The 15,121-nt window shown below is 47.8% G+C and overlaps 1 protein-coding gene across 1 annotated transcript in view; it reads left to right on the top strand.

Moving 5' to 3' along the window:
* crb (crumbs) overlaps positions 1-15,121 on the top strand; it is a 71,496-nt gene that overhangs the window by 31,560 nt on the left and 24,815 nt on the right. Inside the window, exons 16-28 of the mRNA XM_053746045.2 lie at positions 433-540; positions 632-754; positions 1,552-1,700; positions 2,245-2,440; positions 2,794-2,983; positions 3,791-3,970; positions 4,520-4,742; positions 5,300-5,542; positions 6,559-6,771; positions 8,640-8,907; positions 12,360-12,528; positions 13,631-13,772; positions 14,482-14,574. Coding sequence (XP_053602020.1) covers positions 433-540; positions 632-754; positions 1,552-1,700; positions 2,245-2,440; positions 2,794-2,983; positions 3,791-3,970; positions 4,520-4,742; positions 5,300-5,542; positions 6,559-6,771; positions 8,640-8,907; positions 12,360-12,528; positions 13,631-13,772; positions 14,482-14,574 — 2,297 coding nt within the window. The remainder of the gene's footprint in view (positions 1-432; positions 541-631; positions 755-1,551; positions 1,701-2,244; positions 2,441-2,793; positions 2,984-3,790; positions 3,971-4,519; positions 4,743-5,299; positions 5,543-6,558; positions 6,772-8,639; positions 8,908-12,359; positions 12,529-13,630; positions 13,773-14,481; positions 14,575-15,121) is intronic.

The following is a 15,121-nucleotide window of genomic DNA, read 5'->3' as shown; positions in this document are numbered from 1 at the left end:
AAATTATTTCTGCTTGAACAAGGCCAGTTATTTTATTTAGAAAATCGATAAATTTTATCGTTATAGTTATTCCATTAGTCACACAGTGTAATAGCCGATAGCGATGGCTATGCAATTTATTTACAATTCATCATGCTATGTCCTATTTATTTTCTTGTTTTAGTCACAACGCCTGTCATTGACTATAATTACATGTTTCAATACAGAAATTTATGATAACACCTGTGCAAACACAACGCTTGAATACTTCAATCTATTTTACTTATTTTTCTTACTATTCCTTTTAATATATTAGAAGTTTTTATTAGTTATATATGGACAAATTACTGTTACAAGTAATGTTGTTTTTGATGTTGAAGGGTATGTTTAATTTACGGGGTATAATATAAGGGGTATGTTTTACTGTATATTTAATGTATTGTGTTGTTACAGGTCGTCTTTGCGACATGGATGTGGATGAATGTACCAGAACTCCCAAGATTTGTAACAACGGTGTCTGCGTCAACAGTCCCGGTTCCTACCAATGTTACTGCCGGCCAGGTACAGAATGAAAAAATAAATATTTTTAAAATTAGAATATATTATTTTCTATGCATTTCGTAAGAATTTATTTGTTTTCCTTTTCTGCCAGGTTATACGGGTGACAGTTGCGAGCAGGACATCGACGAATGCTTGTCATCCCCGTGCAAACATGGCGGCACCTGTCAAAACTTGGAGAACAACTACGAGTGCGCATGCATGGATGGATTTGAAGGTAGGGACATTAAGTTGATTAACTTTTTAGGAGCGTGTTTCCATGTTTCATTGTTTGCGCTACGACGTCCTCCGATCAACGCACACGAACGTAGAAATTGTATGAAATTTCGATGCATAGCAATGCACGACATTGTCAAAACCTGTAAAAAACAACGTAGAACGACGGAGCTACAACGCACTGCGTCGTCGCAACGGAGCACGACTGAGCAATGGGAACACGTTCTAAGAGGAGATTCCATTTTATTTTATAATTTGTGTTTTTTGTGACGGGATTTTCTTTGAAATCGTTAATTAGGATGGCGATCGTTAAATACATTTTAGGCAATTTAGTTAAGTTCATTTAATTTTAGTTTTAGTTAATAAAAATGTTATTAATTCATCTTATTATACGATATTATTTTTAATTCGCCTATGTTTCCATTTTTTTCACGTCACTGTAATGAACTATTTTTATTTAAAAAACGGGTTTTAGGTATGAATAATTGTAATATATATTTTTTTAATGAATAAACCGAGACCAAGCATCATTCTTGCCGGTGGAGCATCCTTCATTTACATATATCCTCTGCCATCCATTTTACCTTTTTTTTTCGATTATGTTAATTGATAAACATGACTTTACATACACACCCATCAAGACTCGACAAGAAGTGTGTAATTGCTAACATTGGTGTCAGATTTTACTCAAGTCGCCTAACGCCATCTGACGCCATTTTGCGTCTAATGGTTAGTAAATTTGGTTGCGGTCCGCATTCCATTTGACCTTGAAAAGCAATCGAGTGTTGTCCGGCGCAGGCAAGGACTGCTCCGTCAACATCGACGAGTGCGCGGCGGCGCCGTGCGCGGCCGGCGCTACCTGCGTCGACGGCGTCGCGTCCTACACTTGTCTGTGTCCCGAGGGCTTGTCCGGCCGTCTGTGCGACACCGACATCGACGACTGCGAGGTGAGGGACTACCTCCTTATAGATTGTTGGCAGACTGTCAAAAGGAATGTAAACTGTGCTACTATATCCGTCAATTTTAGTTTCCTATTTTTTCTATTAATGTCGTCACACTACTTTATCGGCGTTGCTTCTGTTGAAATGAAATATTTTGTTAAGATGTTCTCGGTGTTGTGGATTCAAGAAAAGCTGGCCCTTTTATCTTGTTCAACTCATGTGGCCAATAACCTATGTATAAAATAAAATGTATGCGTTCACTTAATGAAGCACGATAATCAAATATCACTTTAATTGATAAATTTTATTTATATTTATCATTTAGTATTTTCTTTTTCTTCTCATTAGAGTTAGTTTATTAGTTATACTTACAAAGATTTTTAACTGGAACATTTGTGACGTCACTTGTGCCCCCATATATTTATTTTTGACACAGTATCTGATTGGACTATATGGCAACAACCATTGAAGCAACTCCAAGCGCTGACGCGCCCACATTGTCCTGGTTATCTAAGAAGATGTTCAGTTGCAAATGCTTGTTTGGTTCCAGTCGGCCCCATGCCAGCACGGCGGACGCTGCATCGACGCCCTGAACGGCTACAGCTGCCAGTGCGCAGGCACCGGCTACACCGGCGACGACTGCGGCACCAACATCGACGAGTGTGCGCCGCAGCCCTGCCTCAACGGCGGCTCCTGCAGCGACGACGTCAACGACTACAGCTGCGCCTGCCACCAGGGGTACACGGGTATGTGCTCATCTGTGCTATTATTATAAAGAGGTAAGCGTTTGCATGTTTGAGGCGGGTAATTTCCGAAACTACCACACAGATTTGAAAAATTCTTTCACCATTAGAAAGGTACATTATCCAAGATTGCTATCTAGGCTATATTTTATCTCAATATTCCCACGGGAGCGAAGCCCCGGACAACACCTAGTCAATATATAAATCTATTCATCTCTTTACGTGTTACGTCGACTGTTGCGATAGGATACAGCAGATACAGAGGAATCCCTTACGCGATGATATAAAATAAACTTCGGTAATGGACTGTATGTATAATTATCAATAATAGTTGAATAAAGAATTTTGTCCCACAGGCAAGAACTGCGAGACGGACATCAACGAATGCGAGGGCGAGCCCTGCAAGCACGGCGGCATCTGCCTCGAGCGCAGCAACGCCAGCCTCTACCGCGCCCCCGACTCTCCCCCCCTCATCGTCGGCCCCCACCCCTCCATGGTACTACCCGCCTCTTTCTACACGAGGTTCTCTATTGAGAACGCTAGCGGGTGAGTCTTTGACTAACTTATAGAAGACCTAGTCTAATACTTTGGGGAACTCCTATCATACTAGATGCATTTATATTAAAATAACTTATTTTATTTCGTGTATTGTAAGAAAGGTTGATATTTTTTATTTAAAATTGTTGATGTTTATCTTTAATGTTTATCTTCTACGGCCATCTTAAATATTTATATCGCCGAATTTAATTAGGAAAGTATTGTGATTCACGCGATCCAATGTTTTGGCCACAAATGTAAATCATTCTCATACTCAATTGTTTTGCCGAAATCTTTAAATACATTTAGCTTAAATCACATTTAAGGTTAGGGTTATATCGTATGTCTTGTTTTAAGAAGTAAACAAGGGTTTGGCAGCTAAAATATAATTTAAACTGAGCTCTTTACTTTTTACATACATAGATCATGTGATCTCTGTCATAAAAGGTTTTATGATCTGTGTCATGTTTACATTCTTTCATAATTAATTACACAGTAATATCAAAAAAAGTTACAACTATTGACATATAGAATACTAGCGAGCCGCCGCGCCACAGGTGTAATATTATGCACGATGTATACATACAAACCTTTCTTTTGACTCACTTGATCTATAAAAAAAAATACATCAAAATCCGTTGCGTAGTTTTATATACAGCGGGAAGCGACTTCGTTTTCACTGTACAATTTTATTAGTGGGAACCTATAATTGGCTTTCACGATTTTTATTTCAAGCGACTATTCTGTATATATAGCTATTTGTTGGTTCTCCTAAGAATAAATAAATAATAAATGGCAACGATGGTCCCGCGGCAGCCTGGAGTGCGTGTGCGTGCCCGGCACGGTGGGCGCGCGCTGCGAGGTGAACATCGACGAGTGCGCATCGTCGCCGTGCGCGCACGGCAAGTGTGTGGACGACATCGGCGGCTATCGCTGCGACTGCGCGCCCGGCTTCGAGGGGCCGCTGTGCGAACTCGACATCGACGAGTGCCAGCGGTAATTGTCTACTTCTTTTCGATCAAGCTTCTATGTTTACAGCCGGCACGGGTTTAAAGTGTAGACTGTGAAATTGTAGTGTTTAGTTTGGTGATATAGGGGATACAGCAGTGATTTCTACATGAGCTTCGAAGGGGAGTTTCGCGAGTTGGAAAGATGAAATGGAATTGGGTAACTATTGCCAGCGAATTAACTCGTTACTATCTCATGAGACGTAAAAATATAAATAAATAAATAAATGAGGACAAACCACACATATTGAGCTAGCCCCAAAGTAAGTTCGAGACTTGTGTTATGGAATACTAACTCAACGATAATATATTTTATAACAAATACATATATAGATAAACATCCAAGACCCGGGCCAATCAGAAAAAGATCGTTTTCCATAATGACCCGACCGAGGTCCGAACCCGGGACCTCTCGGTTCAGTGGCAAGAACTTTACCACTGCGCCACCGAGGTCGTCAATAAACTGATATACAAATAAACTGTGAACCTAATCAGAATTAACTTTCTATAGTTTATTAAACCTGTCAATTCCCCCTAGATACCAACCCTGCGAACACGGTCGTTGCTACGACGGGCGGGCGACGTACTACTGCAGCTGCGCCCCGGGCTGGGGGGGGCGCAACTGCAGCGTGGTGCTCACCGGCTGCCACGGCCAGCCGTGCCGCAACCACGGCACGTGTCTGCCGTGGCTGCAGCACGAGACTGAGCACAGATACAACTGCAGCTGCGCGCCGGGATACTACGGCACCACGTGCGAGAAGGTAGCTATGATCGAGACTCTTCCTCGGCCGCGGCCAGCCGTGCCGCATCCAGGCCAAAAAAATACATCGAACCCATACGATTACGCTTTATTTTAAATTGAACTGCCTATTAACCACGTATGATGAGGATTGTTAACTAGAAGTGCGCTCAATTTTTACTTTTTTTTGCGATTGCCGTCAAAGCCAGGCCGCACAACAAAAAAAAAAGAAAATTAAAACGTATACGCGCCAATTCTTTTCTTCTTGACCGAGAAAAAGTTTTTGTTAGTAAAGTCCTTGTTTTCCGAAGAAACAAAAATGAAATAAAAACAACAAAGCAAGCAATGCAAGTTTTTATACATAAAACATAATTATTTCGACCATTGCACGAGTGCTGATGACATTGCTTATATAGATAAAGTGATGTGTAGGTTCGTTTTTGTTTTGTTGTGTGCAATGAAATTATTTCAAACAATTTTGATTATTTGGATTTGAATTAGTGATAGGTCATATCAAACAAAATATTACATGAGTGTATCACGCGATTTATGTATATTTTCCACTATCCATTTTCGCAGATCACCACGATGTCATTGGAGAAGGGCAGCTTCGCGGAAGTGAACACATCCCGAGAAGAAGGCTACGACCTCTCCTTCCGCTTCAAGACGACCATCGGCAACAGCCTGCTGGCCATGGGCTCGGGCCTCACGTACTTCTTCCTGGAGCTGTCCAACGGGAGACTCAACCTGCACTCCAGCTTGTTGAACAAGTGGGAGGGGGTCTTTATTGGTTCACAGCTCAATGACAGCAACTGGCAAAAGGTGAGTCTATATAGATAGATCTTTAAAACAAAGTGTTGTTTTTTAAGGTTCATGCTTCTAGATAGATAGATAGATAAACTCTTTATTGCACCATTCACAAAGGAGTTATAAGTTACAACAAGGTGTTCAAACATAATGAGTGCAAAGGCGCACTTATCACTTCTATGTGTATGTTTGTGAGATACTTTATTTGATCTATTTTTTAAACGCTTTATCAGTTAACTAGCGATCCGGCCCGTCTTCACCCAGGGTATGTATATAAAACTTCGTGAAAACTGCATCAAAATCCGTTGCGTGGTTTAAAAGAAGAAAGCTTAGAAACAGACAGAGGAGAGAGAGACTTTGTTTTTATACTATGTAGACAGGGTGTGTGAGGTATCATTAGATTATTTACATTACCCCGGGTGATTAGTCTATGTGGGAGGGGGTCTTTATTGGCTCTTTGATATCATTATAAAATCAGTGGATTAACATTGAAAAAATGAAAAATAGGTAGCTGAAAATTGATGACTAATATCACTATCACAATAAAGGGTTTTTAATGGTGATAAAAAATACTTCTTTGATCGACGGTAGATCTGATACAGTGACAGTTTGGTAACGTTATTCCTTGTGACAAGACCGATATCTATCTCTGACGGAGTGGACAGAGCCAAGTCTCGAAGGACTGTTAAGGCCTCATTATACTTATCTCGCTTTGATACCAGTATTTACTTAAATAAACAAACAAATAAATAAATAAATATATTAGGACAAATCACACAGATTGAGCTAACCCCAAAGTAAGTTCGAGACTTGTGTTATGGGATACTAACTCAATGATACTATATTTTATAATAAATACATATATAGATAAACATCCAATACCCGGGCCAATCAGAAAAAGATCATTTTCCATCATGATCCGACCGGGGATCGAACCCGACCTCTCGGTTCAATGGCAAGAATCTTACCACTGCGCCACCGAGGTCGTCAAACTTAACTTTATAATTATCAAAACCGTTTATTTCGGTCAGGTGTTCGTGACGATAAACTCCTCGCACTTGGTGCTGTCCGCGAACGAGGAGCAGACCATCTACCCGATCAGCCAGAACGAGGCGTACAACTCCAGCGTGACGTCATTCCCGTCCACCAGACTGGGCAACGCGGGGTCATCGTACGCGACGTTGCGACATGGACCTAACTTCTTTGTGGGCTGCTTCCAAGATGTCGTAGTCAACGGGCAGTGGGTGAGTGGAAATATACTGGTTTTATCTGTTTAGCTCCAGCGTGACGTCATTTTCGTCCACAAGACTGGCTAATGCGGGTCTATTCAATTCAAATCATTAAATTTATGCCTTAGTATTAAGTCCACATTGCACACATTCGTTTTTAAAGTTTATTTATTTATTTATTCTTAGGAGAACCATCAAATAGCTAAATATAGAGAATAGTCGCTTAAAATGAAAATCGGAAAGCCAATTATAGGTTCCCACTAATAAAAGCAAAATGGAGGTAAATATTTTTGAGCATCTACAATTTTGGCACAAACTTCACCATATCCGCGTTAGAGCCAAGATCCGCACTCAGTGGTTACATTTATATATTTTGCAATTTAATAAACGATAATTAAGTTAAAAAGAATAAATTAGATAATCGACGTGTAATCGATGCAGTGCTTGAGTCTATTATATCAAAGTCAGGATCCCTCACCAAAGCATTGACGTGACAGTATTTTTGCAGTATTTTGTGGAAACAGCAGGATAGAAAATGTATAAGCGTACTAGATCTGTACATTTTCGTAGGTACTTTAAATGAGATAAGAGCCAAGAGATCACGACAATCAATAGTATAATAACTTTGTGCAGATAGACGATGTCAGCAATTTCACGTCGCTTTTCAAGAGGCAATAAGTGTTGCTTAATGCAAAGATCGTTATAAATACTACTGTCATAAACATCTTCCGTCTAATTACACAGAAAACGAATAAATTTCTTCTGTATGCCATCAATTCCGGATTTATATGTTTCATATTGGGGACTCTAAATTTGGGAAGCATATTCCAGATTACTCTGAACAAATGTGCAATGTTACTTAAATAAAAGTTGTAAGCAATGAAGTATCTTAAGGGTTTTAAATGAGGAAATCTCCCTGGAGATACGCTTTATGAAGCCCAATGCACGGTACGCTTTAGCTACAATACTGTCAATATGTTGATTGAATATTAGTTTAGAATCGTGAAGCACTCCCAAATCACGAATCACATTTTCCCTCTTAAGTTTTTATCCTAATAATTGATAGTCATAGATGATTGATTTACGTTTACGACTAAAAGTGACTACACTACATTTTGATGGGTTAAGGTCTAGAAGATTTGATGAGCAGTATTCTTGTAGTCTCAAAAGATCAGACTGTAAAGACTCAGCATCAGTTAATGATGATACAAAAGTAAATATTTTCATATCATCTGCAAAACACAGGATTTTTTAGTGTCTATGGTGATGATCGATGTCGTTTACGAAGATTACAAATAACAAGGGGCCAAGAAGAGAACCTTGGGGTACGCCGCTAGGTATAGGAATCCAGCTAGACATATAGTTATTCAATACTACAGCTTGTGAGCGGTTATCAACATAAGACGCGAACCATCTTAAAAGGCCACCACTAATGCCGATATCAAGAAGTTTATGCTATACAAGTTTATGTTGAATTCTATCAAACGCTTTGCTGTAATCAGTGTAAATGACATCAACCTGATTTCCTTTATCCATTGCATCAATAAGGTAAAAATTTAATAGCGACAAGTTGGAAACTGTGGAGCGTCCACTCAAAAACCCATGCTGTGCGGGAGTGAAAGATTGTTTAAGGGCAGGATACACCTGATTGCGGACAAGCTCCTCAAAAACTTTGGAAATAATACATAATTTGGGAATCGGGCGAAAGTTAGTTACTTCAGTTTTTGAGCCTTTCTTATGCACTGGTGTAATAAATGCACAGTATAAGGATTTTTTTAAAAGAATTGCCAGTGGAATAGATATTGTTTTAGCACATTTTATTAGAAATATAGCTGGAAGGTCATCAGGGCCAGCTGTTATGGAAGCATACTTAAATCCCCCAGGTACTACCGGAAGACTCGAACGCAACAACAACAGAGACCGCCACCGAAGCCCTGGAGGAGATCGAGACCGCGGAGACCGACGAGACGGAGACGGAGACGAGCACGGAGAGCGGCGTGCGCTCCGTGCTGCGGAACGTGCGCGCGCACTGTCCGCGTGCGCCGCAGTGCGCGCCCAACCCCTGCCGCTCCGGCGGCGGCTGCGAGGACGCCTGGACCAGCTTCGTGTGCACCTGTCCGCGCCCCTACCTCGGCGACACCTGCCAGTACAGTGAGTGTTACTGTGCACTCAGTGCGCGCCCAACCCCTGCCGCTCCGGCGGCGGCTGCGAGGACGCCTGGACCAGCTTCGTGTGCACCTGTCCGCGCCCCTACCTCGGCGACACCTGCCAGTACAGTGAGTGTTACTGTGCACTCAGTGCGCGCCCAACCCCTGCCGCTCCGGCGGCGGCTGCGAGGACGCCTGGACCAGCTTCGTGTGCACCTGTCCGCGCCCCTACCTCGGCGACACCTGCCAGTACAGTGAGTGTTACTGTGCACTCAGTGCGCGCCCAACCCCTGCCGCTCCGGCGGCGGCTGCGAGGACGCCTGGACCAGCTTCGTGTGCACCTGTCCGCGCCCCTACCTCGGTGACACCTGCCAGTACAGTGAGTGTTACTGTGCACTCAGTGCGCGCCCAACCCCTGCCGCTCCGGCGGCGGCTGCGAGGACGCCTGGACCAGCTTCGTGTGCACCTGTCCGCGCCCCTACCTCGGCGACACCTGCCAGTACAGTGAGTGTTACTGTGCACTCAGTGCGCGCCCAACCCCTGCCGCTCCGGCGGCGGCTGCGAGGACGCCTGGACCAGCTTCGTGTGCACCTGTCCGCGCCCCTACCTCGGCGACACCTGCCAGTACAGTGAGTGTTACTGTGCACTCAGTGCGCGCCCAACCCCTGCCGCTCCGGCGGCGGCTGCGAGGACGCCTGGACCAGCTTCGTGTGCACCTGTCCGCGCCCCTACCTCGGCGACACCTGCCAGTACAGTGAGTGTTACTGTGCACTCAGTGCGCGCCCAACCCCTGCCGCTCCGGCGGCGGCTGCGAGGACGCCTGGACCAGCTTCGTGTGCACCTGTCCGCGCCCCTACCTCGGCGACACCTGCCAGTACAGTGAGTGTTACTGTGCACTCAGTGCGCGCCCAACCCCTGCCGCTCCGGCGGCGGCTGCGAGGACGCCTGGACCAGCTTCGTGTGCACCTGTCCGCGCCCCTACCTCGGCGACACCTGCCAGTACAGTGAGTGTTACTGTGCACTCAGTGCGCGCCCAACCCCTGCCGCTCCGGCGGCGGCTGCGAGGACGCCTGGACCAGCTTCGTGTGCACCTGTCCGCGCCCCTACCTCGGCGACACCTGCCAGTACAGTGAGTGTTACTGTGCACTCAGTGCGCGCCCAACCCCTGCCGCTCCGGCGGCGGCTGCGAGGACGCCTGGACCAGCTTCGTGTGCACCTGTCCGCGCCCCTACCTCGGCGACACCTGCCAGTACAGTGAGTGTTACTGTGCACTCAGTGCGCGCCCAACCCCTGCCGCTCCGGCGGCGGCTGCGAGGACGCCTGGACCAGCTTCGTGTGCACCTGTCCGCGCCCCTACCTCGGCGACACCTGCCAGTACAGTGAGTGTTACTGTGCACTCAGTGCGCGCCCAACCCCTGCCGCTCCGGCGGCGGCTGCGAGGACGCCTGGACCAGCTTCGTGTGCACCTGTCCGCGCCCCTACCTCGGCGACACCTGCCAGTACAGTGAGTGTTACTGTGCACTCAGTGCGCGCCCAACCCCTGCCGCTCCGGCGGCGGCTGCGAGGACGCCTGGACCAGCTTCGTGTGCACCTGTCCGCGCCCCTACCTCGGCGACACCTGCCAGTACAGTGAGTGTTACTGTGCACTCAGTGCGCGCCCAACCCCTGCCGCTCCGGCGGCGGCTGCGAGGACGCCTGGACCAGCTTCGTGTGCACCTGTCCGCGCCCCTACCTCGGCGACACCTGCCAGTACAGTGAGTGTTACTGTGCACTCAGTGCGCGCCCAACCCCTGCCGCTCCGGCGGCGGCTGCGAGGACGCCTGGACCAGCTTCGTGTGCACCTGTCCGCGCCCCTACCTCGGCGACACCTGCCAGTACAGTGAGTGTTACTGTGCACTCAGTGCGCGCCCAACCCCTGCCGCTCCGGCGGCGGCTGCGAGGACGCCTGGACCAGCTTCGTGTGCACCTGTCCGCGCCCCTACCTCGGCGACACCTGCCAGTACAGTGAGTGTTACTGTGCACTCAGTGCGCGCCCAACCCCTGCCGCTCCGGCGGCGGCTGCGAGGACGCCTGGACCAGCTTCGTGTGCACCTGTCCGCGCCCCTACCTCGGCGACACCTGCCAGTACAGTGAGTGTTACTGTGCACTCAGTGCGCGCCCAACCCCTGCCGCTCCGGCGGCGGCTGCGAGGACGCCTGGACCAGCTTCGTGTGCACCTGTCCGCGCCCCTACCTCGGCGACACCTGCCAGTACAGTGAGTGTTACTGTGCACTCAGTGCGCGCCCAACCCCTGCCGCTCCGGCGGCGGCTGCGAGGACGCCTGCACCAGCTTCGTGTGCACCTGTCCGCGCCCCTACCTCGGCGACACCTGCCAGTACAGTGAGTGTTACTGTGCACTCAGTGCGCGCCCAACCCCTGCCGCTCCGGCGGCGGCTGCGAGGACGCCTGGACCAGCTTCGTGTGCACCTGTCCGCGCCCCTACCTCGGCGACACCTGCCAGTACAGTGAGTGTTACTGTGCACTCAGTGCGCGCCCAACCCCTGCCGCTCCGGCGGCGGCTGCGAGGACGCCTGGACCAGCTTCGTGTGCACCTGTCCGCGCCCCTACCTCGGCGACACCTGCCAGTACAGTGAGTGTTACTGTGCACTCAGTGCGCGCCCAACCCCTGCCGCTCCGGCGGCGGCTGCGAGGACGCCTGGACCAGCTTCGTGTGCACCTGTCCGCGCCCCTACCTCGGCGACACCTGCCAGTACAGTGAGTGTTACTGTGCACTCAGTGCGCGCCCAACCCCTGCCGCTCCGGCGGCGGCTGCGAGGACGCCTGGACCAGCTTCGTGTGCACCTGTCCGCGCCCCTACCTCGGCGACACCTGCCAGTACAGTGAGTGTTACTGTGCACTCAGTGCGCGCCCAACCCCTGCCGCTCCGGCGGCGGCTGCGAGGACGCCTGGACCAGCTTCGTGTGCACCTGTCCGCGCCCCTACCTCGGCGACACCTGCCAGTACAGTGAGTGTTACTGTGCACTCAGTGCGCGCCCAACCCCTGCCGCTCCGGCGGCGGCTGCGAGGACGCCTGGACCAGCTTCGTGTGCACCTGTCCGCGCCCCTACCTCGGCGACACCTGCCAGTACAGTGAGTGTTACTGTGCACTCAGTGCGCGCCCAACCCCTGCCGCTCCGGCGGCGGCTGCGAGGACGCCTGGACCAGCTTCGTGTGCACCTGTCCGCGCCCCTACCTCGGCGACACCTGCCAGTACAGTGAGTGTTACTGTGCACTCAGTGCGCGCCCAACCCCTGCCGCTCCGGCGGCGGCTGCGATATACGAATAGTTCATAGGACATAATGTTATAAAATTACCTGAAATAGACAAATCTAGCTATTTCAAAGTTTGTACACTGTCTGATCCTTCTCTTTGTAAAATGCTGCCGAACTAAATTTTTTTTTCACTTCATGCCCACAGACTACACCGCGGCGACGTTCGGGCAGGAGTCAGCGGCCCCGCGCTCGGTGGTGTCGGTGCTGGTGCACGAGGCCGCGCGCCGCGCCGTGCACGCGGCGCTCGACATCTCCATGTTCATCCGCACCAGGAAGCCCACCGGACAGATCTTCTACCTCGGCTCCATGCCCAAGTATGTGGTACTGTAGCCTCCCCCACACTACACAGCAGCGGCGCTCGACATCTCCATGTTCATCCGCACCAGGAAGCCCACCGGACAGATCTTCTACCTCGGCTCCATGCCCAAGTATGTGGTACTGTAGCCTCCCCCACACTACACAGCAGCGGCGCTCGACATCTCCATGTTCATCCGCACCAGGAAGCCCACCGGACAGATCTTCTACCTCGGCTCCATGCCCAAGTATGTGGTACTGTAGCCTCCCCCACACTACACAGCAGCGGCGCTCGACATCTCCATGTTCATCCGCACCAGGAAGCCCACCGGACAGATCTTCTACCTCGGCTCCATGCCCAAGTATGTGGTACTGTAGCCTCCCCCACACTACACAGCAGCGGCGCTCGACATCTCCATGTTCATCCGCACCAGGAAGCCCACCGGACAGATCTTCTACCTCGGCTCCATGCCCAAGTATGTGGTACTGTAGCCTCCCCCACACTACACAGCAGCGGCGCTCGACATCTCCATGTTCATCCGCACCAGGAAGCCCACCGGACAGATCTTCTACCTCGGCTCCATGCCCAAGTATGTGGTACTGTAGCCTCCCCCACACTACACAGCAGCGGCGCTCGACATCTCCATGTTCATCCGCACCAGGAAGCCCACCGGACAGATCTTCTACCTCGGCTCCATGCCCAAGTATGTGGTACTGTAGCCTCCCCCACACTACACAGCAGCGGCGCTCGACATCTCCATGTTCATCCGCACCAGGAAGCCCACCGGACAGATCTTCTACCTCGGCTCCATGCCCAAGTATGTCGAACATAATTATATTGGAGACCAAACCAGAGCTGCCGTAGTAATATCCTGCCTGAACACAAAATGCCTGAAAACATGAGAATAATAATGACCTCTTCAAGAGAGTACATAAAAAATAATAGTACATTGACGTTATAATTACCTCTAGTATGGTCGATTTTTAGTTACGCATATTTTTTTTTTATATATTTTAATTTTATTTCTGAACTCTGTAACTCAAAACAATGACTGAATTCAGGGTCAGCAGCAGCGCCCCATTCCAGGAAAAATGTATAACTAACTGAATAATTGTGTCCAGGGCCAGCCCCACAGACGAGACGCAAGTGTCGGCGTCACTGTACGCGGGCGAACTCTTGGTCCACCTCCGCTTCAACCAGACATCGGAGAACTATACCGTGGGCGGCACTCGGCTCGACAACGGACACTTACATCTCATCGAGGTACGTTGCTTTTGAATCTAATCTACTGCCCAAACTAATGGTCATCATGCCGGAGTGCTACACTGGAGGTCCCGGGTTCGATCTCCGGTCAGGTCAGGATGGAAAATAATCTTTTTCAGATTAACCTGGGTGTTGGATGTTTATCTATATACGTATATGTTATGGAATATAGTATCGTTGAGTTAGTATCCCATAACACAAGTTTCGAACTTACTTAGGGGCTAACTTAATCAATCTGTGTGATTTGTCCCTATATATTTTCTTTTATTTGAGGCAGTGTATAATACATCACTTATTGACGTCAAAAGTTTACTTAAAACTAAGTCTACTGCCGACTTACATAGCTTAGGGGAAGAAGAAGCGGCGCAACAAACTTCGTTTTTTTAGTTCATGTTTGTACAAGTTTTTATTTTTAAAGGACATCATTGCGCTTTCATTTTGGTCCGAAGTCGAAAGTGCCTTAATAACAAAAATTAACTAATGTATGTTTTCTGAGTATATTTTAATACGGCCCAAATCTCTTAATATCATTGCCGTTGAGTTTATAGAGGTCAAAAAAAGTAATTTTTTAGAATACAAAACAAATGAGTTACACAAATGATTTTTTTTCATTTTGATCTTGGATCGTTAATAAAACCAAGGGAAATGATTTATATACTTGACATCATAATGAGAAATGTTCAGAAACATATGGTACATATGTATGCAGGTGGTGCGCAACTCAACGCTGGTACAAGTGAAGCTGAACGGCACAGAATACTTCAGGAAGTCCATATCGGCGGCCAAACAGCTCGATGCTCAAGTAAGCGTTTGTCATTTACATGTACTACATAGATACACGAGTGTGTTGACGATCGCTGTGGCTTGTGGTCATCATGCCTGACTGCTACATCGAAGGATTCGAATGTTGTGTTTATTTGTCTCTATATTTTTTTTTGTTATTACTAGCTGCGTCCCGGGACCTAGCTCTCAGGACACATCGGATTAAATAGTATTCAAAATTAATCAGGAATAATGTTCCTACTTATTTCTCTGGCTCATCATCGTCATCATTTAAGAACGTCGTTCTTGCCGATGGAGTTCATTCCATCTCTTTCTATCCTCAGCCAATGTTTTGACCTCCCTGTACGACATCAATCTTGCTGTCTCCTTTATTTGGTCCATATAAGACCTTCTTGTCTTTCCTTTTCCTCTTTTCTCTTCTATTTTGCTTTCTATTATGTTTTTAATTAGATTATCATGTCGCATAAGGTTCTCTGGCTCGGAGACCCCAAAGTGGATACGGTCTTCCGATACGAGAGATCGCCCTGGTCTTCTCTTCTGCTGTTCTCTAGCTTCCAAATGGCGAA

This window comes from Plodia interpunctella, chromosome 5 (assembly GCF_027563975.2).
Source record: "Plodia interpunctella isolate USDA-ARS_2022_Savannah chromosome 5, ilPloInte3.2, whole genome shotgun sequence".
Classification (NCBI taxonomy): domain Eukaryota; kingdom Metazoa; phylum Arthropoda; class Insecta; order Lepidoptera; family Pyralidae; genus Plodia; species Plodia interpunctella.
The sequence above is the reverse complement of the archived record's forward strand: the minus strand, read 5'-3'. Positions and strand labels throughout refer to the sequence as shown.